The following is a 26,436-nucleotide window of genomic DNA, read 5'->3' on the forward strand; positions in this document are numbered from 1 at the left end:
AACCGGTGGAGCAGGGAGGGCCCGGGTCCCCTATCTGGCTGCCACCCACTCTTAGGTGGTGACCCACTCGCCTGACCGGCCACTAGGCCACACAGCCCTGCTCAAGAGGGCAGCCATACTGATTCTGTCCACTAGGCCATGCAGTCATATTGACTTGGGCCTTGCTGAAGAGAGCAGCCCTACTGACTCTGGCCATTGGGCCACGCAGTCCTGAAGGAGAGGGTAGTTATATTGACTTTTGCCACTGGGCCATGCTATCCTGAGACAAAGGAGAATCGCACAGACTCAGCTGCGAGGAAATAATAACCCTCACCCTGCCCCAAAAGGGGACGGGGCGCGCTTTCCCCGCGACAGCTTGCTAAGGAAACACCCTCAGTCCAACTATTTGCTGTGCAGTCATTTCAACAAGCAGCTTTTCCTAACATTGGCAAACAAAAATAATAATAAAATTATGCAATTCTTATTACTGAGATCATAATCTCTTGTTCGCAAGCCATTTTAGATCATAAAAATAAGATTTTCTTTCAAGGTGTCAGTTAAAGACACCTTGGAAGAAAATGTATATCTGGATCATGATGCATAACAGTGCACTGCAAGTAGTTTTTATATTATTTTCCTTGAAAAAAAATTAGAAACCATTATCAAGAACCTAATTCTCAATTTAAAGTAAAAACTCACTTTGTGAAATGACTTTATAACCTTGCCTTTGTGGTTTGGTTTCTCTAGTTTTCTGAAAATTAATACATGTGGAAGTATGCTAGTCCATTGACTGTTCTCCCCCCTCAGAGAGACAAATGGGTGTTAACAAAATGTTAATATAACATACCCAGTTTCTCCTCTATTAGCTTGAGACTTTTCTCTTGTTCAGCAAGCTCCTGTTTTCTCTTTTGCATCTCTGGAGTATTAAGGGACTCTAAGTGTAAATGAAGATCCTGATTAACACTATGCAGCTTGACCACTGCTGTACGGTATTGCTGAAGAAGATCTAATAGGAGATAAAGAACAAAAGGGTAATAAAACACAAAACATGGAAAACTGTTAAATAATTAAACTCCCACTGTGGGTATTATTTTAAACGGCCACTAATAAAAAAGACTGCCAGACATAATACAGGCAAGGTAAACTTTCCTACAGACATACCAATTGAAATTTATTAAATATTTTTGCATGTTTTTCTATATTTTCAAATATATTGATTTCAATTACAACACAGTATACAAAGTTGACAGTGCTCACTTTATATTATTTTTATTACAAATATTTCCACTGTAAAATGGCAAACAAAAAAAATTTTACTTTTCAATTCACCTCATACAAATACTCCAGTGCACTCTCTTTATCATGTAAGTGCAACTTACAAATGTAGATTTTTTTTGTTACATAACTGCACTCAAAAACAAAACAATGCAAAACTTTAGAGCTTATAAGTCCACTCAGTCCTACTTCTTGTTCAGCCAATTGCTAAGACAAACAAGTTTGCTTACATTTACTGTAGATAATGCTGCCCACGTCTTATTTACAATGTCACCTGAAAGTGAGAACAGGCATTTGCATGGCACTTTTGTAGCCGGCATTGCAAAGTATTTACGTGCCAGTTATGCTAAACATTTGTATGCCCCTTTATGCTTCGGCCACCATTCCAGAGGACATGCTTCCATGCTGATGATGCTCGTTAAAAAAAATAATGCATTAATTAAATTTGTGACAGAACTCCTTGGAGGAGAATTGTATGTCTCCTACTCTGTTTTACTCGCATTCTGCCATATATTTCATGTTATAGCAGTCTTGGCTGATGACCCAGCACATGTTGTTCATTTTAAGAACACTTTCACTGCAGATTTGACAAAACACAAAGAAGGTACCAATGTGAGATTTCTAAAGATAGCTACATCACTCGACCCAAGGTTTAAGAATCTGAAGTGCCTTCCAAAATCTGAGAGGGACTAGGCGTAGAGCATGCTTTCAGAAGTCTTAAAAGAGCAACACTTTGATGTATAAACTACAGAACCTGAACCACCAAAAAAGAAAATCAACCTTCCTCTGGTGGCATTTGACTCAGATGATGAACATGAACATGCTTTGGTCCGCACTGCTTTGGATGGTTATGGAGCAGAACCCGTTACCAGCATGGATGAATGTCCTCTGGAATGGTGGTTGAAGCATGAAGGGACATATGAATCTTTAGTGCATCTGGCCCATAAATATCTTGTGCCACTGGCTATAACAGTGTCATGCGAACGCCTGTTCTCACTTTCAGGTGAAATTGTAAACAAGAAGCGGGCAGCATTATCTCCTGAAAATGTAAACTTGTTTGTCTTAGTGATTGGCTGAACAAGAAGTAGGATTCAGTGGACTTGTAGGCTCTAAAGATTTAAATTGTTTTATTTTTGAATGCAGTTATTTTTTGTACATAACTCTACATTTGTAAGTTTAACTTTCATGATAAAGAGATTGCACTACAGTACTTGTATTAAGTGAACTGAAAAATACTATTTCTTTTATTTTTACAATAAAAAATATAAAGTGAACACTTTGTATTCTGTGTTGTAATTGAAAGCAATATATCTGAAAATGTAGAAAACATACAAAAGTATTTAAATAAATGGTATTCTATTATTATTTAAGAATGCGATTAATCACAATAAATGTTTGTAATTGCTTGACAGCCCTAGTTTAAAAGTATCAGTCTACTCTGAAAAATGACTTGGAAAGATAGCACTTCCTTATCTAACAGATCCGCTATTCTTGTCTATTCTGAGTCATATTCTACTGAAAATCAGGGTGTCTACTCCACTATTATTTACTCCTTTAGAACTATGAAGCTGAAACTACTGAGGCTTGCTCTACATTTAAAAGTTAGGCTGACATAGCAATGGCACTCAATGGTGTGAAAAATTCACGCATCTCAAAACCGCAGCTATGCTGATCTAACCCTCAGCATAGACACAGCATCTGATCTAGAGGCATGAAGCAGAGCAAAATGGTTGGAAAAAGTATGTACAGAGGTCCAGGTTGCAGCTCGGCAGATTTCAGTAACTGGAACATCTTTGAGTAATGCACAGAAGTAGATTGTGACATTGTAGAATGAGCTATCAGTTCAGAAGGAAGATGAATGTCAGCCAAGTCATAACATGCAATAATACTCTGGCTCAGATCCATCTTGAAAGTCTCTGGGTAGAGACAGCAGATCTGTCTGCAACTGAAAAAAAGTCTAGGATACTGTCTGAATGATTTGGTTCTGTCCAGATAGAAGGCTAATGTTCTTCTTACATCCAGGGTATGGAAAGCATCTTCTTGTCTAGTCTGATGAGATTTGGGGGGAAAAAACTGGGAGATGAATGGTCTGATTAACATGGAATTCAGAAGACACCTTAGGTAGAAACTTTGGATGTGGTTGTGATTATAGCTTTTACTTGAAAAACACTGTAAAAGGCGGGTTGGAGAACTTGGACTTCGATGGCACTCGCATGCAAAATTTCTTGCACTTTGTTAGCAGCAGTTGCAAAGAGATCTACCTATGGAAATTCCCAAGGTAAGAATATGTTGCTGAGGACTCGTGAGTCTAGCTCCCATTCATAATTTTGGGAAAAGTGCCTGCTGAGATCATCATCAGTCATGGTATTTTGGAGACTTGGAAGAAGCTGAGATAACTATCTGGTTGGCTATGCACCAATTCCAGACTTTTATCATTGGCAGAGTGAATGGGAATGTGCCCCTCTCTGATGATTGATATAAAATATGCAGGACATGTTGTCTGTCATGATCTCGACTGATCTGGCTCTGATCAGAGGAAGTAAGTAAAAGCAAGCATTTTTGACTGCTCTCAACTCCAGAAGATTGATGTTGAAAAGCTGCTATTGGGATAACTGTTTGCCCTGGATTGAGTGAGGCACTAGATGTGCCCTTGCATCCCAAAAAAGAAGCATCTGATATTATCACAGTGGTTGGGGAATCATGAATAAACGGGACTCATGCACAGACCTCTGAAGGGTCTTTCCACTGACTGCAGAACCCAGCTGGGTACAGACACTTGCTTGTCCAGAATGTGCTTCTTTGGCATATAGATTGTCCTGTGCCATCCCTGAAGTAATCGAAGATGTAACCTGGCGTTTTGGGTTACACAGATGCAAACTGCCATGTGCCCTGTGATGGGGTGGACTCCCCACACTAGCTCTGTAAGAGCTGAATTAGGCCAGGTGGGCCCAATCAGCTTAATTAGGCTGCAAGCGGGGGAGATTCAAGCTGGAGGCAGCTAATTAAGGACAGGCTCACCTTTGCAGGAACAGGCAGGGCCTGTATAAAGCCAGGTAGCTGGCTGCGGGGGGTGGGGTGCTGCTTCGGGGAAAGGCTGCAGGGAAGTAGGCCACAGAGAGGAAGCTGCAGACCCAGGAGTGAGCAGGGAAGCAGAGTCAGACAAGATGGGAGAAGCCAACAACGGAGAGAGAGAGAGCGCAAGCTAGCAGAGTTAATCCCCAGAGTGGCCAACATGAGGCACTGCTCATGTTGAGCGGACACCTGTGACGTGCCCCAATAGTTGAAGACAATGCCTTACTGAGGTTTGAGGGCTGAGCTGAAAATTTGAGATGAGATTCTTTAGGACAGGGGTAGTCAATAGGCGGACCACAGGCCAATTTCAGACCACCAGAGGCTTTTGAATGGACCATGAAATCTTTTTATTTATTATTGTTATTTTTATTATTTTCTTCTCTGGAGTCTGGACCTTGACTATACCTTGACCAAGAAATTTGGACCTTGACAAAAAATAATGGACTACTCCTGCTTCAGGGTGAGAAACCTGTCTGTAGGTAGGTTAGCCCTGCCTGTTACTGCATCCAGAGAAGGCCCTATAAAATCTATCTTTTGTACTAATAGTTGTTGTTGAGTTTGAAGTGAAGAAACCTCTTGTGAGAGCGGTGAATTGCAACATGAAAATAGGTGTTTTGAAGGCCAAGGATCGCAAACCAATCCCTGGAATATAGGGAGGGAATCATAGTGACAAGGGTCACCATCATGAATATATGCTGTCTCACATAGTTTTTCAGACATCTGAGATCTAATACTGGTCTCCATCCTCCATTTTTTTTTGGGGGGGGGGGGGGAACCAGAAAGTACTTGGAATAAAACCCCTTCCCCCGTGCTGAGCTGGGACGGGTTCTATAGCTCCTAAATGTAGAAGAGAATACATCTCTTGTCTCAGCAACTGATTGTGAAAAGGGTCACTGAAGGGACAGGGAAGAGGAACAGGAGGGAGGGATGGATGTGAAATGGATGAGCCAACCGGATACGAAGACCTCCAAAATCCATTTGTTGGATGTTATGCTTTCCACCATGCAGTTCAAAAACATTTTACTGCCAATGGCATCTAGTCTTTAAATAACCACTCATCATTAAGTTTAGTGTTTTTGGTGGTTACAAGGACTGGGATACCTTAGGAGACTGCTTTTCTGACTTCTGGTTAGCCATTGTTTTGAGACAGAAATTTACTTTTGTTGCTGGTTGGCTTTTCTTATACATAACCACCAGTTTTGGGGTATGTCTGCCCTATTTCCCAGCAGTTTGTCCTGAATTTGGTATTCTCAGTTGAGACCCACTGAGGCACAGTGACAGTGGCGTAGTCGAGCAGGGTGAACCACACACCTTGTTGTTCTGAGTAAGATTTGCACTTCATACACTGACGGAGATCTTAAGTGAAAGTTAAGTGTAGTGGGTCAAGGAGTCAAGAAATGAGATGAGTAAAGGATGTTACCAGCTTGTTATTTTCTGTTTGCTTATTTCGGGCAAGGGAAGTAGGGATAGAAAAGGAGGAAAATGAGTGTGTGTGAAACTTTCATGAAATTGGAGCTGTGCAGATTGCAGGCAGAAGAAAAAGAAAAGAAATATAAAAGACTTATGGAATTAAAACGGCTGGAAATTGAGGCGCAGAGGCAAGCAGCCGCACACCAGAGAATTTTGGAACTTAAACGGATAGAGGCTGACAAAGAAATTGAGACCCAAAAATGGGGCTGGGAACTTAGCTTGAAACGAAGGGTCCTGCCATATGGAGAGACTGAATAAGATGGGGAGTGACATCATGATTTGTCTTCACTCCCCCATAACTCAACACCTGAAAGACGCTCTGAAAGACAAAGGGCTTGGAATGGGGGGAGGCGAACCCATGCTGCACAGCAATTACAGTCTGTGCCTTAAGAATCTGCAATCCTGCTTGTATCATCAATCAGGGTGAGAAATTGCTAATTTGTATCCTATCTATCTAGTATATTAGGCTCTGTTTGCATTTTTGTTTATTTGCTAGGTAATCTGCTTTGATCTGTTTGCTATCACTTATAATCACTTAAAATCTATCTTTCTGTAGCTAATAAACTTGTTTTATGTTTTATTTTAACAAGTGTGTCTTTAAGTGAAATGTCTGGGAAAATCTCAGCTTGGTTAACCCAGGCTTGTTGTGCACATCTTTCCCACATCGACAGCAAAGTGAACTATACTAATGAGCTTGCATTGTACAGATCCTTGTGCAGTGCAAGACAGTATAATATTGGGTTTATACTCCAGCAAAGGTGAAAGGCTGGGGAGCTGGAAAATTGGCTGTTGTCCTCTGTCTATCCTTGAGTGGCTTAGGTAAAACACTCAAGTAACTTGGTTGGGTGTGTGGTACCACTTGCTGTCATATTGGATGATAACAGGGCCTGGAGAGGCTGGCTGAATCACCAGCAGAGCAGTGTGAGAGAGACCAGCCCAGCTGAATGGTTAGGAGGCAAAGCGGTTCCCACGGATCCCAGACTGCTCCCGGAGGGCGGGGGGATAACCCATCACAATGCTCTCTTACTATTAACACCTATAAAACAGGAAACATTTCAAAAAAAAATTTTTATTTCTCTTTTTCTTGAAGAAACACTTTGACAAAGTTTAAAGGCCAAATTTTCAATTTGTAGTCATAAAAAAGTGACTGTACAGTAATACTTTAAAAGACAACCTTACACCTAACTTAAAGTATCACTTCTTACCTTAAACAGATGTAATAAAAAACATATACAAGTAACATCACAGTAAATAATGTTTGGGGCGTTATCACTACTTTGTGAACTTACCTATCTGTCCAGAAAGCGTACTGTAAAGTTTTGGCATTGGTGCTCCAAATACCATTCCTCTGAGTTTGTCCATTGGAGGAGCTTTATTTTGAAGGCCTCCAAACTTTCCATTGCTGCGAATTCTATCTCCTTCCCTAGTCAATAATGTTGGGCAATGTGTGATTTTTACAACCTACACAGGTATAAAAATAAATCTCATAGGTAAAAAGTATGTAGGTATAGTAAATCTGTTAAAAGGAAAAGCTTAATCATCAGTAGTGGTGGGCCAGTCATGGTGGACCCCACAGTTTTATACTTATCTTTATTACATTATAATGCAGGTGGTCTACACTGAAAGGTGATTCTGTAAAAATGGCATGTCTATTGCATCTCAAAATTACAGAGCAAACTTGCTCAATTTAAATGTATAGTTACATTTCCTTTAAAGTGCTAACCCTGCATACTCTGTCACTCGCAGACACTTTGGAAGGTGAATTATGATCTGCCTGTTCACAGCCAGCTGACCCTTGCACGGCCAGAGCAGAGAGCTCACAGTCAGGCTGGCATGTTCAGCACGCCCCCTCCACTCCAAGCAAGAGTCTGAGCATTTCACGGAGAGTCTAAGGACAGAGAGCACACCATCTGGCTAGCTCAAGAGTAAATTCCATGGTATACTACAACATTCATATAGTAGTATTTTTATTTTATTTTTTTAAACAAAAAACCCAGACAATTTTGTCAACATTGATACTATAGACTGCATCCATTGTAAAGTGCATTGGGATTTCTGAATGAAAAGCATTTTGGGGCAGATCATTAGCTAATATAAATTGTCATAGCTCCAGTTCAGTTGATGAAGCTATGAAAATTTATACCAGTTTAGGATCTGTCCCTTTACATTTATAAGTATACAAAATCTGTAACCCAACAGGATTTTCTTTAAGCAAATACACAAACACTTGAAGGTAAGGTACATACCTCCTTTCTGTAATGATTGGCAGCATCCAAATTGTCAATAATGATGGTGTCACCTAAGAGCATCCCGAACACTGTAAATTTAATGAATTTTCAAATGGTGAAACTTCTCAGCAATAAAATACTTTAAACAGGTATTAGTCTATAATAAATTAAATGTCCAAAATGATATTGACAACTCAAAACAACAGCTTAAGAGAAGCAGTACCAGTTCTTAATAAAAGCTTGCATAACCACTAACTGAGTTTTTAAAATGTATCTGCTATATTGTAGCTAAAATGCTATATCTATTGTAATTTAAATATAAAACAGCTTTTTACAACGTAATTCTCTGGCAAAAAAGACAAAAAATGAACAATAATGAAGCTCAGGGTGACATTTATGATGTAAGAAAATTCTGAATGTAAGTTGCGAGTTGTAGGAAGGAGGCAAAAGGGACTACATATAACCAATTCCTTTGCATTTCAGCCCATCAGAATTTAGTGTATTTTTATTTAATTGCAGTTTTTATTACACAAGATTTACTAAGGTTTTAGGACTGCCTCTGGGTCTACGACACAGATGGAGGTTACTCACTTTGTGCAGTAACTGGAGTTCTTTGAGACATGTAACTCTATAAATGCACCAATATCCAACTCCTTCCCCTCTGCTTTCAGAGTTTCTTCTGTGTGAGTTTGTGGTGGAAAGAACTCAGGCTGGTTCTCTTGTGCAGCCCTGTACAGCCTTAATGTGGGGCATGAGGATGTACAGGGCACATGCGCGAGCCAAACGGGCAACTGCTACTGAAAATCTCTGATCAAAGACACATGTCCCGATTAGTCCAAGTTGAAGCCTTGCAAATTTCCACAATAGGAACATGCTTGAGTAACCCCACAGAGGCAGAGAGAGGTCTTGTGGAATGGGCTAATATCCTAGAACAGTGGTTCTCAACCTGTGGTCCAATCAGAACAGCGCTGCAGCCCATGTGACATCCTCAGGGCCATACAAGTAGTATTGGATGTGTCCACATAACGCATTCTGGGCTGCATCAATGGTAAATAGGTTGAGAACCATTGCCCTAGAAGGAGATGGTATATCGGTAGATTCACAACTAGATATTATGCAACCAGAAATCCACCTGGAGAGTCTCTGGGTTGAGATCGTGGACCCTTTGGACCTATCACCAATTGCTACAAACAGTCTGGGAGACTTCCTGAATGGCTTGGTTTTATCCAGATAAAAGCCAACACCCTCGTGATGTACAAGGTGTATAAGGTAGCATCCATCCTGGACTGATATGGTTTCAGGAAAAAGACTGAAAGATGGATGAGTTGGTTTATGTGAAACTCAGATGGCATCTAATGTAAGAGCCTAGGATGTAGCCATAACAAAATCTTGTCCTTGGGGGAAATAACAGTAAATGGGGGTTCTGCCATTAAAGCCACACCTTCTGGCAGAGGTAATAGCCACCAAAAAGGCCATCTTTATGAATAGGTTAAAGAGAGAACAGATCGCAATCGGCTCAAGGGAGGCCTCATAAGATACTTACGTACTAAGTTCAGATCCCAAACAGGAGCAGGATCTTTAATCTGAGGGACAAGTTTCCTCGACCGCTTGATAAATCACTCTGTTGTGGGATGAGCAAACACCAAGAAATGCTCAACTGGGGAAGGAAAGACCATTATATCAGTCAAGCGGACTCTGATGGAACTCAGATAATGTTGTCTTTTTCAATTTCAGGAGGTAGTCCAGAAGAGCTGAGAGGGAAGAATGAGTGGATGAAAGATGCTGCTGGTCATACCAATGGTTTAATCTCTTCAATTTTTGAAGGTAAGTATATCATGTGGAATTTTTCCTACTATTCATCAACAGCACCTGTTGTACCTTTGCAGAACAGTAAGTCTTGAGGAAAAGAATTCCCAGGTTAGGGTGAAGAGTCTGACTGGCATCTTGAGAGAAGAGATAAGAAATGGACAGAAGGCTGATTGCCCACAAACAGCCAGGTGAATCAGGTAAACATACCAGACTGTCTTGGCCATGCTAGAACTATTAATATTAGAGGTATTGGGGGAAATGCATAAAGAAGTCCCCTCATCTATGGGATGAGGAAGGCATCTCCTAGTGAGTGAAGGCCCCACAATCCTCCTGAACAAAGCTATCTGAACTTCTCGTTGGCAAAAAGTTCCATCTCTGGAAACCCCAGGTCAGAAAGACATGATTGAGAGTGCCACTCAATCATAGGAGAAGCATCTGTGAAGAGCACTAGCTATGATGTTTTGTATGCCTGGAAGTTATGCCACGGAAATGAAAATGTGATTGGTTCTATTGGTTCTATAGCTTTATTGCTTTGGCACAGAGAGAAGGGGATCTTGCTCCTCCTTAATGATTAACGTAAAACATGCAAGCCAAATTGTTTGTCATGATTTTGTCTCTGATTAATGGGAGAAAGCGAACATAGGCATTCCTGACTGTCCTCAGTTCCACAATGCTGATGTGCAAACGAGATCTTTGGATAGACCATCTGTCCTGAAGTGTATGTGTCCCCAGATTTGCTCTCCAGCCCAACAAAGATACTTCTGTCGTTATGGTGATGGTTTGAGATGATTGGATAAAAGGGACTCCTGTATAGGTTTTGTGAAGGTACTTCCACCAATTGAGAGAGACAAGGAAGTGATATGGGTCTGTCTAGATTGTGTCTGTTAGGCAAATAAACTGTTCTGAGCCACACCGGGAAGCAGCAAAAGGAAAGCTTTGCATGATGAATTACAAAGGTACAAGCTGCCATATGTCCCAAAAGTTGGAGATAGTTACTTATTGACGTTTGCAGGCTTCCTTGAATCACTGTGATAAAGTTTGATAGAGCTGTGAACCTGTCCTTGGGGAGGTAAGTCCTGACTCTTACCACATCTGGGGATGCCCCTATGGATTCTATTCTCTGTAGAGGTGTCAATCAATGTGGACTTCTTGATACTGAGCTGGAGACCTAGCCTGAGGAACAGAGACAAGGCTGTCTTTATGGTGAAAAGAACTTCGTAAGACCCAGCCCTTGATCAGCCAATCCCTGAGGTATGGAAAGACTGTTATTGGCTTTTGATGAAGATAGGTAGTGACCAATGCCAGCACCTTCAAAAATACTGTTGGAGCAGAGAAAAGTCCAAATGGGAGTACCTGATATTGGAAGTGGTCCTGGCTGACCAGAAAGCGAAGGAACTTCTGTGAGATGGGTGAATTACGATATGGAAATATGCATGTTAATGGTTGAGGGTTGAAAACCAATCACCAAGATTCAACTATAGAATTACAGCTGCAAGAGTCACCTTCTTGAACTTTTGTGCTTTCACAAAGCTGTTTAAGAGTCTAGAAAAAGTCTTCAACATTCATTCTTTTTTGAGACCATAAAGTACTGGGAGTAAAAGCCCTTCCCCTGGCCCCCATTCTGTGCAGGAATCCGTTCTATTGCTCCTGAATGTAGAAGGAAGTCAATCTCCTGTCTCAGCAAGTGCTCATTAGAGAGGTCCCTGCAAAAGGACAGGGAAGGGGCTGGGGAGGAGAAAGATGTAAAATGGATGGAGTAAGCTGATCTAATGACCACCAGCACCCAACTGCCTGATATAATCTTACTCTTGGGGGAATTCTGCACCAAAAAGTTAAAAATTCTGTGCATATTTGAAAATTCTGCAATATTTTATTAGTCAAAATAACACAATTTAATCACACCAGTTTCAATTATTTTGGTAAAATAATTACCAAAATACCTGTCAGCAAGTATGTCTGTAACAATACAGACCAAAAAAAAGAAAAAAAAAATTAGGAATTTTTTTTTGACAAATAGATTCCATACTTGGCATATTAATACAGAACTTTTAGTAATAATTAATTTAAACTATAACACAGAAATGTTTTTTGCGCACCCCTCAGAAGCAGTGGAAAGGCTTGCGGAGTCAGGGGTAACAGATGATCCGAGGGAGAGGGAAGTAATCGCTGGGCAGGAGCTTGGGAGTGAACTTGGAGGTTTGTTGTGGGAGGGAGAACAATGGAACAGGTTTTTATTTTGAGGGGAGGGGGAATTGTTAGAGAGCCTCCCCCATGCATACCCCTAGCCTCTCCCATTCAGTCAGGCACATCTGCCCCAGACCCATGTGCCCCTGCAGCCACACTCCTCAGTCCCCTCCTATCAGTTCCTGGCTCAACGCTGTCACTCCATTAGCTCCTGAACCCTCGCCGCAGTCTGTCCCCCGCATTAGCTGTTCTGAACCCCAGTCTATGACGCCCCCGCAGATCCGTGTGTCCTGCTCTGTCCATCCTGTGCCTCCTCACCCGGCCCTGCAGTGAGGAATGCAGCCTCTCTGCCAGCTGGCTGCCCAATTTTTTGGCGCCACAGCAATCCCTGGTGGGTGAAAAGTGTAACTGTAGCACCTCTCCAGCAGAATCTATATTCTGCTGAGAAAAAAAAAATCTGTGAGGGACATGAATTCAGTGCGCGCGCAGTGGCGCAGAATCCCCCCTGGAGTATAATTTGCTCCCATGCCAGCTGGAAATGGAAGAGGCGGTTCCTAAAGGGAGGAAAGTGGGTAAACTGATGCAGCAGAAAGATCATAAACTGGGGTTGATCGAGACCCTCAACCAGTCTGTCAAAATTGATGCTTTGAAGTTGAGGGTGGCTGCATGGTTGAAACAGATGTAGTGTGGCTCAGTGGGTCGTTGGAAACCCAAGAATTGTGTGGGATAAAATCTGATGCTATGAGATCTACTAAAGCTATGTTTGCTTTCAGACATGTAGATTCCAAGTGACTGAAATGTGGCCCTGGAATCCTTCAAGGTCTGCAATTATCTGTCAATTGTCTGCAAAGAGTTTGATTCCACCAAAAAGAAGGTCCTCAACAGTGTCCTGAAACTCCCTAGGGAATCCTGAGAGCTGCAGTCAAGATGCCTGCCACATAATAATAGCCATGGAGATGGAGTGTGCTGCCGCATCAGCCATATCTAAGGAGGTTAATAGCAAAGTCTGAGCCAATAGCTGACCTTCAGCTATGATGTTCAATAAAAGAAGTAAATTTTGAATAATTGGTGTGATTGTACTTTGCCATGAGCACTTGGTAATTCACAATCCTAAATTGCAAGGGCACAGATTAATAGGTTTTACAGCCAAAAAGGTCCCTGTCATGGCTCTCTGCGGTGTTCATTTACAGCTTCAACTGCCAAAAACTGGGTGCAGGATCTGAAAATAAAAATTTCGAGTCTTGTGCTGGGACAAAGTACTTTTTACCAAGCCTTTTGTGTGCGGGTTGCACCATTGCTGGGTCTGCCAGATGGTTTAGGCACAATATAGGAGGGCTTCATTTATGGGTAGAGCCACTTATGCACAGAAGGTGACATTTGCAGAATGTTCAAGATTTTATGTTGAGATTCTTGGACCTCCTCTAGTTGGATCTGCAATGAGCCCTGCAATCTGTTTCACCTCATCCTGCAATTCTTTGAACTCATGGCCAGGGAAGGAGGAAGAGGCAACACAGCCTCATCTGGGGAAGATGAGGTCATGGTGGTGGGTGGAAAATGTTTCCTCTTGCAACTGAGGAGGCTGAAGTAGGGGACTGCCTGTTCCAATAGTTCCTTTGAGAGAGACCAACACTGTTGATGGTAAGTGTCCCAAGGGTCCCCAGTGGGAGAGGAGAGGGGGCGATAAGGCACTGGAGGTGGCACCCATTGATGTTCATACTATGGAGGAGGAGTGGGAGTGTGCCATTCACATGAATAGTCCTTCTCCCTGTAAGTATCAGGGAGGGAGCCCTGTAGCGATAGCTAGGGGAATATTGGATAGAGACATGGGAATCAGATAAAAAATCTTCTGCAATGTCCAGAGAGGAGCCCTACCTTGCTCCAAAACTGGTGGAAAATCCAGTGGTACCAGAAAGATTTGTAATTCTGGTGACCCTGACAATCCTGGTACTGATAGGCGCTTGGTACCCACTAAAAGGGGAGATACTGGCTCATCAGAGACATGCAGATCTTTGGAATACCTAAAGTCCTGTGGTACCAGGTGGGAGAATGAAGATAGAAGAGAAACCTACTTTGATGAGTCCTTTGTAGAAGTGTGAGTACCAATGATTCTGGATACCTCAAAGAGTGTGACGCCTGAGGCAATTTAACCTTCCGTGGTACTGAGGTGGTCATGTGGCTAGGCACAAAAGGTTGCATAGGAAGGTCCATTGGTACTGCTAGTAGCAGGTCTGTTTCTCCCTGCTGCTTCAATCATGCTTAGGTGGTACAAAAGACTGTTTAGGCATCAAAGTATGTTTGGAACCGTAGTTCTTAGATGAACTCAGTGTCTTGGAGATCTATCAGTACTGAAGGTGTCTGAAGTCTCAATAGTACCCAACAAGTGATGGAGGATTCAGAAACAGCTAGTTTCAGTGGAGACAGAGATATTTTTGAAATAGACTGTCTATAAGGAGAACTGGAACTCCTTTTCTTAGAGGCCTCCCCAGTACCTTTTGATGATTTCTCCTTCAAAGGTCTGGGTGAATGTGGTGCCGATACAGACGGGGCAATAAGCTCACCTGGTGGCTGATGCACACAATGGGCCCCCTGACCTGAATCAGAGGCATGATGAAGAGAGCGCTCCATCTTGAAAAGTTTGAGTCTGTCAACGTTTTTCTAGTCCTGCTCTTGAGGGCTACATAGAATTTACACTTTTGAGGGATGACCATGTCGTCCCCCAGAGACTAATATAACAGGAATGTCTGTCACTGAGCAGGATAGTGTTTGGGCAAGTGAGACAGTGCTTGAATCCTGGTGATCCCAGCATACCCATGTAAAGGAGGGAAAGGGTCTCGCTCCCTCCCCCCCAGAGGGCGGAGGTAGTAAGGGGAAAAATGAGGGAATAAAATAAAGACCCTCCAAATGAAAGACATAAACTAAACAAAACACTAATAAGGGCTCAACTAAACTAGAAGGCAAGCTTAACAAATAGCCAAGTGGGAAGGCTAAACACTCTGGCCCAGGTGGTTGAAAAGGAACTGAGGACAATTGGCCCATACAGCCCTATACAACCTCTGTGTAGGCATGAGGATGCTTAGGGAGCATGCATGGGCTGAACAGGCATTGCTACTGAAAGTCTCCAATGGAAAAAAAAAATGCCACACCTGAAGTGGAGCATCCATAAGGATGCTACTCAAAGATTACTTAGCTGGAAGTATACTTCCCCCACAATATTATCTCCTGAAATCTTCAGAAGAGAAGTAAAGTTACTGCACTTGTGTTAATTTAAGCAGACCAACTGATTACAACTGTTGTGAAGACTCATATAAAGAACTCTTATTCCAGGAGCGCTCTCTCTATTCCTTCCATAATGTTGTCCTTGATTGGTTAATCCTCTCAATAGCAAGAAACATACATTACCACAGAATTCAAAGATCCATGGATTTTTTTCCCCAAGTCCATTCCCTTGACAGGAAAGGACTATGCCCTACAAGGGATTTTCTAAGTATCCAACTTTGTTCAGTCATCCGTTATATGTTTCAAGCATTGTGGTTTCTACTACTTCCCTTGGAAGACTGTTGGAAAATATTTATTGTAATGCAACACCAGAAAATTATTGCCAACCCCTAAGCAATAGTCTATCATCTGAACGTTCATAAAAAGTAGAATCCGAGTGAAATGAAGGCAGATGCATAACTTTGGGAAAAGATTTGGAGGAAAATTGATTTTTGATGAATATTGGAAAGGAATGCTTGAACACTGGTAACGTGATAAAAATATTAGATTATATTTAGTTTTGGAGTAGATCTTTAAAAGCTTAAGAAAGCCAGGGTTTGAAATAGTATATTGCTAGAAAAGGTATGATGAGAAAGTTAATATATTTAAAATATTGTGAAGTTGTTGAAGGATAAAATCTTTTTGGATGCAGGTACTGAACACACACATATGATTATACATAATCCAGCTAGGATGTAACTTGGTCTGAGGTGATATGATACCCTACATAGTTTTGAAAATACAAGAAGCAGCAAATAGTGTAACAGTACTTTGGAAAATATTTTTAAAACTGTATTAAGATTGACTCCAATTATTTTGAAACAAACTGGAGGTTATGAGATAATGCTGAAGTTTTTGTTTTAAAATTAAATATATGGAAGAAAAAGTAGGAGAATGACGATCAAGAATGAAGACTGGTGATAGTGATCGTTAAAATCTTCTTGTCATTTGCAAATTAACATTACTGTCATTCTCTCTAACACAAATTATGTGATCGCTTTGGCAAAAGGCAAATTTGTAAAGATTTTAACGGCCATCACTCACTACATGATTTGGTATGGTTTCTGTGTCTACTACGTTTAGAAATTAAGATAATACTTCTTTAGTGACATTTACCTATCTGACAATGCTCTACATTCTCTGGAAATGTTAACAAATCTCTGGCAAATACAGGGTTTCCAATGGGTCTGAAGTGATTTCTTCCATTTCGTAAGTGAGGTAAAGTCCTGGTTTTAAAAAAAAAAGACAAATTACATTTTATTTTATTCTACCATTGTTTTTGACACACTAATCAGAAACATGGAACTATACTTGATCTACATATTAACACTTCAATGCCAGGACTTGGAAGTTCCCAACCTTAATACATATCACCTGAGGAAACCCAAATTCCTAGTGATATATAATTGAACTGATCTGACTTAAAGAGTTACTTTTGAATGTAACAGTCCTATGTGGGCCAGATTTGATATACTGTTTTACAAACAGCTGAAAAACCATGTTTTTTGTTTTATCTCCCACCCATCCAAGATACTTAAGTACAATTGTGTTTAAAAAGCAAATGCATATAATGTTATCTATTTAAATTGATTAGTTTAGTTTCCTTTTGGGACACAGCTGAAACCTGAAATTCTACATTGCATCTTCTCCTTCCAGGAAAAGAATCAGTATAGTATTTTGAATGACTATAGATGATTTCTGGGAACATGCTCATGATTTGAACGGAAAAAGTTAGGGTTTCAAAGTACTAAGTGATAAGTCCAAATACCTAATTCTATGTACCATAACATTATCCAATAATATTTTGTTAATTGTAAAGGAGTTATATACGGTCTCCTGTACTACAAGAGAAAAGCTTCTTATAGAATATAGAAAATAACAATACAAAGTTAAATTTACAAAACTGGGATATTACTTAAGATTTTAAGCTACATTCCTGCTAGTTAACATGATTGTGAAGACATTTTCTAATTAGAATTCTTTGCTAATATAAAGGTTAAACAGAATTAGAAAAAAAATGTAGTGAAGGAAAAGTTTTCCAGGAAAACAGAAGTAAAATTTTTTTCCTTTACCTGTTCCAATCCGGGAGAGTCTTCTTGTAAACAGAATCAAGAGGCAAGACTTGCTGTCGACCCTGGGTTTCATCAAAGATACGACGAGCAGCAGCAGTAGTTAGGGTGACTACACAGTCCATATCACTAGCCATATGCCAAGAGATGACCTTCGCTGCTTTGTCATCCTCAATCTGTGCTAAATGTGCAATCTGTACAAAAGAAGTAAAGAATACTTGTTGGAAACAAGATCACTTACGTTTTTCCTGCTAACCACAATCCCTCTTCAATTGAAGGCTCATTACAATAACTGGGCAATTTTGATGGGATGCTGTTGGCACCCCTTTCTGGAGGCTGCTTTTCCAGAGGTTACTTAGAAACTTGTTTAGGAGCTTACTGACTGAACAATTTGAAGTTCTTCACCATGGAATTGTTGTGAAAAGGACTAAAAAAAACTCACCTTCCCTAAAATATCCTGATTGTCTCTGGGATAGTTTGAAAGGGTACATGCTCTTCTTGGAGATTTCTTTACTCCTTCCTGCTCCAACATCTTTTGTTTTATGAAAGAATCAACATATTGCAACTGTAAATTAAAATTGAAAGTTAACAATTGTACATCATCTCATCTTGTAGAGAAAGATTTTATCTAGCTGTAAATCAGGTTTTTGCTGTGAAGCATACAACAATCTGGACCAGACTTAGTATGGCTCTATTCTAGTTGATGTCAGAGGAAAACAAAAGGTGGCATCACAACTATGGTCCTTTTGCTGAAAGAATTCAGGTACCTATTTCATTTTCCATCTGTCAGACTGGTTAATTGCTTCATGAGGAAATGAAGGTGCCTGCCTTAAGCCAAGACAGAAGAGGAACTGAAGAAAGTGCAAGAGCCAGAGCGAAGGATTGTAGCTGGGCGGTGAGAACAACATTTTGGAAGGCTGCAATTAGGCTCTCTGCCTAAAGGTTAAGCTAACAGAGGGAAACCAACTGGCCAGAATGTTGAATGCATAGAAAAACAATTGATTTTATTGGTTCGTGATAAATAATATATATTATTTATAACCTTCATTTCTATATTCAATTATTTCAATAATGAACTCAAAACTTTACCAATGAAAGATGTCTCAATAGATTCTTTAAAGAGTAACTGATCTTTCAGGGAAATTGATAATGGGAGATATTGTACTGAACCTCTAAATTACTAATTTTAATTCAGCATTGGTCAGTTGTGTGTGAAATGTATAATCATCTGTATAATATTATAAATAGCAATCCTCAAAACTGGCACTTCTACTGGTAGTCTTTGCCGAGAAGCAAGGACTACATATGGACAGATACAGCTAACTACTCACCTTCAGAAATAGTCCCTTCAAATAAGTTTTAAGGCATATTGACAGAACAGTAAATGAAAGCTTGCTTTACACATAAGGAATTAAGCACAGTTTTTGGCACTACTTTATATAAGTGACCCATTAAGTTTACACCTTAGAGTTTTGGTAGATAAGTATGTATGGATTACACATTTTATTTGATTCTTTGATATAACACAAGCTGAGAGTTGGCTTTACTTGTACAGTGTTAAATATGTTGCTTGTTGTGAAATAAACAATTTAAAAGGAAATTAAAAAGCCATACTATGCTTGTCTGTGGAATATCAATTTGATGCTTTTTCAGTTCATTCTTCAGGTGAGACTGTCTTGTTTCAGCTTCCTGGACCTGATCTGAAACAATTTAATAATCAACACTTAGCGTGGTAGGTAATGTTGGAATGGAAAATTTATTACCCAATGAGTTCTCTTCTAGGAGTATTCCTTCCCCTTGTCAGAGATATTTCCATTATTATTGCTTTCCAGTGTATACTGGACGCACCTCAGATTTGATCACAAAAGAGTCCTGGGGTTGGCCAGACTGCAAACAATTTCTCTTCAAATAAGTGCTTCCCAATTATATTGAAACGGCTTTGAAAACAAAGAAGTAAACCCAACAATTTTGTTGTCTTATTCTCCATTCAATCTAACAAATCAAAACAAAATGTTTTTAAAAACAGTGCATAGTGCACAGCTTGTGTCCAGATCTCCTATCTTAGACAGAAATGTCTGAAATCTGAGAATGCTCCTAAAAGTTCCTCTACCACAAGTATCAGAACCCAGCTTTGCATCAAGAGCCCATATTAGAACTACACCTATGGAATTTAACCCTGATCTTAGGACTGCAACGAGCAAACGTTTCTTATAATTTATCAATATTCTTCATTTATCTTATATTAGCAATTAATAATGAGAGAAAGTTCAAAATATGTGGCATATAAAACAAATGAAACATTTGGGTCAATAAGAAGGCTGATCCAAACAAAGTAAGTTTAAGAATAACCAAATGTACAAGTATACTTTTGTTACTTTTATTTATCTCACTCTTTCATTTATATCTCTGACAAGGGGAAGGAATACTCCTAGAAGAGAACTCATTGGGTAAGCCTTCCCTACATATCTAACTGACGGGCTTCTTCCTTAACCTCTTTTTATAAACAATTATGACTGCTGTGTGTCCCTACAAACATATACAACCAACATACTTTTGGGTGTTACGGTCTCTAGGGTGAGGGGAGAAAAATTACATTATGAAACTTTAGGTATCCACTTTTGAAAGTGTTGGCTTTAAGTTAGGTCCCTAAATTTATATTTAGGGGACTAAAAGGCAGTCTTGATTTCCAGCAAGCTGAGCACCCACAGCTCTCATTGAAAAAATGAAAGTGCTCAGAAGCTGTGAGGATTATGTTAGAAAACTTTGGCCTAAGGATTTTGCCTCACGTCAAGATAACTGCTAGACTTTTTATACGTACACCTACTCAAATAACCAGATGCTTTTCTCCCAATGCAACAAACACTACTTTTTTCCAAAATAAACTGTAAAATTTGTTTCCTAATTTTTCAGTTTTGATATTTACAATCTCTTTAATATCAAAATCATAATAGGAAAAAACTAGTTTCCTTCCTGAGAAAATATAGTTAAAACATTTTTTTTTTATTTTAAAGGTATATGTGTAAATGACATGACTTACATTTCATTTCAGTAATAAGCTGCTCAGTGGTATCAAACATATTTCTGTATACAGCTATTGACTTAGATAGTTCGTCTCTCTCTCTTGTAAGCGTTGCCATCCGCTGCTGTTTCTTAAAATCTAAATTTTTTAAACACGTCAACATTCTGTTAACAATACTAACAGAAGTACATATTAAAATGTCACACAGCTTGATGAGAGAAAAGATGCCCAAAACCAAAATGGATTTTTTTGGGGGTGAAATAAAAGTCAAACTTTAGGAATGAGAGAATGAGAAATATTTTGAAGCTACTTTTGAAACTCACCATTGTAAAACATAAATGATAGACGGTATGGTTCCAGAGGTTTTGCCAAAGCTGGTAAGTCTGCCTCAAATTCAAGAATATATTCCGTGCTATCTCTTCCAGGGCTGTTTTCTGCCAGCACTAGATTCTGTAGAAACAAATATACACACATCATATAACATGCACAAATATATCACAACAAATAAAATTTGACTTATGAATTTTTCCTAGTCAAATATCACATCGCTGACTAAGTACTATTTATAAAATATGGATAAAGTTTTAAATACTGACTTCGAAATTTATCAATAACTATCTTTTATCCTTAATTAACAATATTTATAATTTCTTTTCTTTATAAAAATTTGAAGATTAAACACTCTATACCTTAAGTTTAAGGACTAAAATATCAGCTTTACTTTGTGAAAGAACTGTAGTTTTAACTATACGTTTTATCAGTAAGATCAAACATTTAGAAAAAATATACCTTATACTCTCTCCCATAAGTAAAATTTTCCTGGAAGTATTAGAGTGCATTTGTATCATGTGAACACAATGCAAACACAATGGGAAACTAGGCCAAATATATAAACCCAGGTAAGAAAAGCACCTAACTCCCAATGCTGAGCTAAAGTTGCTGCTGTTACTATGGAAATAGACAGTAGGTCCCAAGTGAATGAACAAAGTTATGACAGATAGAGAAGTCATTTTATTATTAAAGGGCACTTTCTCTAAGATGAAAATTAACCTGCTTCCAAACACTATATTTGAGACCTATTTCTCAATAATTTCTTATTAAAACCCCCATCTTTCCCTACAGTTTAATATAGCAAATACCACAACCATCAAGAATGATATAAATGTAAAATTAGTATGGGTAAACTTAAATAAAGGCACATACATATCATCTTTCCCAAGCTTTATACAAGTGATGATCACAATAAATCTAATGTTGAACTCCATTGTTAACGCTGAGAGATTTTTATGTAACCAGACAAGAGATCCACTTTTTAAAGGTCACCAATACAAGAAGAAATAAAACAATACAACCTTTAGAGAAATTCAATGACTTTCAAAAAGATATTGCAACTACATATTTGGTCAGCAACTACTAAGAAACGAAAATTCTAGTAAGTCATAATTTAAGTTCTGTTACAGATATTATAGAACCAAATTATTTCCCCCTTCCCCTCATTTCTCCATGTTCACAAAACTCAAAATACCGGTGAAAACCTATGTGGTTATCAGTTTCATGATGCTAACTGGTACTTACCCATACTTCTAGTCAAGATGGAATGCTGCCAAAATTTAAGAATATCCCTGAATTTCTGATGCAAAATTATAGTCGAATAAAAAGTTAAAAGCTGTTTCACAACTAACAAAGACCTCAATCCTGCAAACACTTAAATGCACATGAATAGACCAATTGAGTTCAATAGGTCTATTCATGTACATTAAGTTATATGAAACCAAAAGGCTCTCAGCTACTATAAATGGGAACACCGGTGGTTATTAAGGCTATGTCTACATTGCCAAGGTATGATTGTAGCATGGATAGGCATACCTGTGTTAGCTTTAATGGGTAACAAAAATAGGACAGATGTGGCAGCATGGACTTCAACATAGGCTAGCAATCAGAGTACCAGCCCTCAAAGGTGTGTCTACACTGCATTTTGGACCATGCCTGCCAGCTCAGGTAGACAGACCTGTTAGCACACTAAAAACTGTAGTGTGGATGCTGCGGCACTTGCAGCAGCTTGGGCTAGCCACCCGAGCTTGGTCCCAGGAGTCAGATGGGTTAGCCTGAGTTGCCGCCAGTTCCACAACATCCACACTGTTACACAGACTTGTGCTAGCTTGGTTAAAAGTATCTGGGCTGGCAGGTAAGCTCCCAGCTGCAGTGTAGATGTGCCCTCGAGGGCTGGTATTCTGATTGCTAGCCTGTGCTGAAGCCCAATACAACAAACACTACTTTTTTGTAGTGTACACCATCCTGCTATTATTACCTGTGATAGCTATAATAAAGCTAACACAGGGTATGCCAGACCATGCTACAATCACATCTTCACCTGGCAATGCAGATATACCTTTAAACAACTCGACCTGCTACTGGAAGGAGAAGGAATACAAGAGTCACTGAAGATGGTCACTACCGAAGTACTCCCTCATCCCCTCAAGGGAGAGAGGGGGACAACAGGAGTTCCTGTCCAAAGCAGTAGGATCTTACCATGCCAGAATGAAAGAACAAGCAGGACAGCTGAAAACCAGGGAAAGATAACAGGGAAAGAAAGAAGGTTCATAGCATAAGCAGAGGGAGACTGTAACATTGTCAGCTGCTGTTGAGGCAGGAAGAACGGAGTTTGGCTGCCAAACTGGCTCTTTGAGAGCAAGTACTAGTGGTTGGAGAGAGACATTTTTTTATTTCTGCTTCCAGAAGCTAGTGTGAAGCACTATCCAGCATTTTCCTCAAGACTGGCACTCCATGAAATTAAATAATTTCCCCCCTCCCCACTGAAAAGTTTTAAATAAACTGTTCAATATAAAAGAAAAACTATTATAGGACTAAGAGGATAATATACTTCTTGTGATGTCACTCACATTCCATTTCCATGTTTCAAGAAGATCTTAATATGTTTAGCTTATCAAAAAGAAGTCAGAGAGGTGAATCAATTAGAGTGTATAAGTAATCTTCATGAGGGGAAAATGCCAGGTACAAAAGAGCTCTTATCTAGTGGAGAAAGGCGTAACGAGAACTAACGGCTAGAAACTGAAACCAAATTCAAATCAGAAATAAAGCACAAATTTTGAATAATGAGGATAACTGACCATTGGAACAAACTACCAAGGCAAGTGGTGGATTCTTGATGTCTCCAAATCAAGAATGGATACTTTATTAGACAACCTGCTTTAGTCAAAGCAACTTATGGGCTCAATACACAGATAACAGTGATATTTGATGGTCTCTGATATACAGGAAGTCAGATTAGATAGTTTCATGGTCCCTTTTAAGCCTTAAAATCTATGAATTTATGAAAAAAAATCAAGGAATTCCATTAAAAAAAAATTAAAATTACTGAAATGTTACATACAAATAAAAATACATTTTTCATTGTGATTAAAACAAACACTTACAACAATTTCAGCAGATCCTCTGTTAAATGGAAACTCAATTGTTTTAACTTTCCCCTGAAAGACTGGGATCTCTGTATCTTCTTCACTGGAACTCTTAATTGCAGCTACTATCTTGCCAACCAAATCATTTCCTGTACGGTTGTTGTATTCATCCTTAATAAAAAAGAACAAACAAAAATGAGTTTGTGTAGGTCATGAATAAGAATTGCACTGAATATTTAGGGCAGCAAACCCACCCCCCCCCCAAAAAAAACTCTTTGCTAGCATGACCCCATTTTAATGAATTATTTTCTCCTGAGACCCCAGACAGCATCTGAAGATGCCATTTTGTAGAGCACAATGACATCCTTCATACAGCTTGACCTCACGAGCAAGCATGAGTGAGATCACGCTGCACGGAACAAAGTGGTATCCTTCATGCACTAGGGACTGCCACGACTCCATCTGCTGATGGCGCAATCCAGTTTTGGAACTCTTGATTTAGGGTAAATGTTGTTATAGGAGTCACCAGGTGGCGGGGTTACAGAACCTTTCAAACTCTTTCTTAGCATGTGAGGAAAGGTTAAGGCTTGGGAAGATAGAGTGTGGTGGTAGTTTTTGTTATGTAAAGTTCTAGGTAAAAGCAGTGGTTCTTGGAAAGTAGAGCTGCAGCTCACAGGAGCACTAGCCAAAAGTTTCTATTCAGGCTTGACAGGATTTTTCACCCCTGGTTCTGAAGACGCCTTCATTGATCACTCCAATAGAAAGAGCTTTCTGGGTCCACTTGGAGAGGGATCAACAGAGCATTTGTCAGGAATGTATCCCTCACCAAGGAAAAACAGGCACCTCAATGCCCATTGAGTGAAACAGCAGCATCACAAAAGGGGCAAGTTTTAAATCCCAGGGAATTGTTTCAGCCATATTGGCGAGGGTTCCGGAATTGGGAGTATTCCCTAATGCATTATAAAGGTTTTTGGTTTTTTTGGCTAAGGCGTGTAAACAAACTAGTAAATATACTATCTACACTTACTAGCTAACAAGAGATTGCATGGTGTGCAGAGTAAACAGACACTGTAGAGGTTCTGTCTTGTTGCAATGGCAGTAAGAAGGAACTGAGGGATGGTTGTTCTTCTCAGCCCTTTATGTCTTTGGGTTGGAGCCATGAGCATATCTAAGGTGCAGAGGCAGCACCAGCAGATACTACTAGCTTAAAAGAATCTGATCTCACATTCATGCTATACATGTGCACCAGAAGTGAAATATGTGGATAATCACTTGAAATAGTAGTAATGGTACTCAAATTTGTTTTGTAGAAGTTATCTACTGTCCAGAGCTTAAAGCATCTGGCCACTGAACTGGTTGACACTGGTCTCAACAAGGATCATGGAATCCCTGGAACATTTCATCACTAACGATATAGTTAGGAATATCTTCTTTAGTATGGGTTGAATTTGCCATGGATGTGGGGATTGAATATTTTTAGGACATTACATCAGTTACTGGCACTCTAGCAAAGCATTTGGTTGACAGCAGGGCTCTGAAAAGGCTTTGAAGTCCCTTCTAAGGGTGGCTTCTAATTTCCTGTCTACAGGGTCTCTGGAAAAGACATCCCTCTTAACAGGAATTATCCATTATCCTCTGGTAAGGATGTCACCACTGAATCAACTCTGGAGATCACGAAGACAAATTTCTTCCATTCTGGGGCCTGCATAATCTCAAGATTTGCTAACTAAGTCACTTTCTATTTTCAGGAGTTCCCCACTCCTCCCTAATGACTTCTGAAGGTTTTAGTTTTGGATGGGAGATATTTATTATTGACTTTAGACTGTGCATATGCTTTCTCTGGCAGGCTCTATAAGGTGGGTGCACAAATGGTTGAAAGACCATACTCAGAGTAGTGTGAGGACATATCTAGTGGGATGCTACATCTGATACTATTCAATATTTTCATTAATGACTTGGATAATGGAGTGGAGAGCACGGTTACAAAATTTGCAGATGACAACAAGGCAGAAGGGATTGCAAGCACTTTGGATGATAGCATTAGAATTCAAAATGACCTGAACATATTGGAAAATTGGTCTGAACTCAACAAGATGAAACTCAATAAAGACAAGTGCAAAGCACCACAGTTAGGCAGAGAAAAATTAAATGCACAAATACAAAATGGAGAATAACTGGCTAGGTGGTAGTGCTGCAGAAGAGGATCTGAGGGTTATAATGAACCACAAGTTAAAAATACAAGTCAACAATGCTAATATCATTTTGGAGTGTATTAACGGGAATGTCATATGTAAGATATGGGAGGTAATCATCTTGCTCTGCTCAGCACTGGTGATGCCTCAGTAGGAGTACCAGGGCCAGTTCTGGGCCCCACATTTTGGACAAATTGGAGAGAACTCAGAAGAGAGCAACAAAAAAGATTAAGTTTAGTGTGAAGGGTGTTGGGCAGGAGCTCCTGAGCCAGCCCTCTGTCACGCCAGTTCCAATTAAGGGAGGCAAACTGGAGCTGGCTAGAGAAACCAGCACCTGACTGGCAAATGGGAAATAGCTGACAGCCTAATTAGCCCGGGGCTACAAACAGGCCAAGGAAGGAAGCCAGGGGAAGCCAGAGAGTGGAAGGAGAGGGGTAACTCTTCCCTCCTGGGTACAGAGGCTGAGAA

At 39.8% G+C, this 26,436-nt stretch overlaps 1 protein-coding gene across 2 annotated transcripts in view; it reads right to left on the bottom strand.

The window, feature by feature from the left end:
• SMCHD1 (structural maintenance of chromosomes flexible hinge domain containing 1) overlaps nt 1–26,436 on the bottom strand; it is a 162,539-nt gene that overhangs the window by 4,973 nt on the left and 131,130 nt on the right. For both annotated transcript variants that reach the window (XM_034762716.1, XM_034762715.1), the window contains exons 37-46: nt 23,795–23,947; nt 20,684–20,810; nt 20,379–20,498; nt 18,956–19,041; nt 17,784–17,906; nt 17,345–17,535; nt 16,389–16,498; nt 8,043–8,113; nt 7,086–7,257; nt 827–985 (exon numbers count right to left, since the gene is read on the bottom strand). In XM_034762716.1, coding sequence (XP_034618607.1) covers nt 827–985; nt 7,086–7,257; nt 8,043–8,113; nt 16,389–16,498; nt 17,345–17,535; nt 17,784–17,906; nt 18,956–19,041; nt 20,379–20,498; nt 20,684–20,810; nt 23,795–23,947 — 1,312 coding nt within the window. The remainder of the gene's footprint in view (nt 1–826; nt 986–7,085; nt 7,258–8,042; nt 8,114–16,388; nt 16,499–17,344; nt 17,536–17,783; nt 17,907–18,955; nt 19,042–20,378; nt 20,499–20,683; nt 20,811–23,794; nt 23,948–26,436) is intronic.

The sequence above is a fragment of the Trachemys scripta genome, chromosome 2, assembly GCF_013100865.1.
Source record: "Trachemys scripta elegans isolate TJP31775 chromosome 2, CAS_Tse_1.0, whole genome shotgun sequence".
Taxonomy (NCBI): domain Eukaryota; kingdom Metazoa; phylum Chordata; order Testudines; family Emydidae; genus Trachemys; species Trachemys scripta.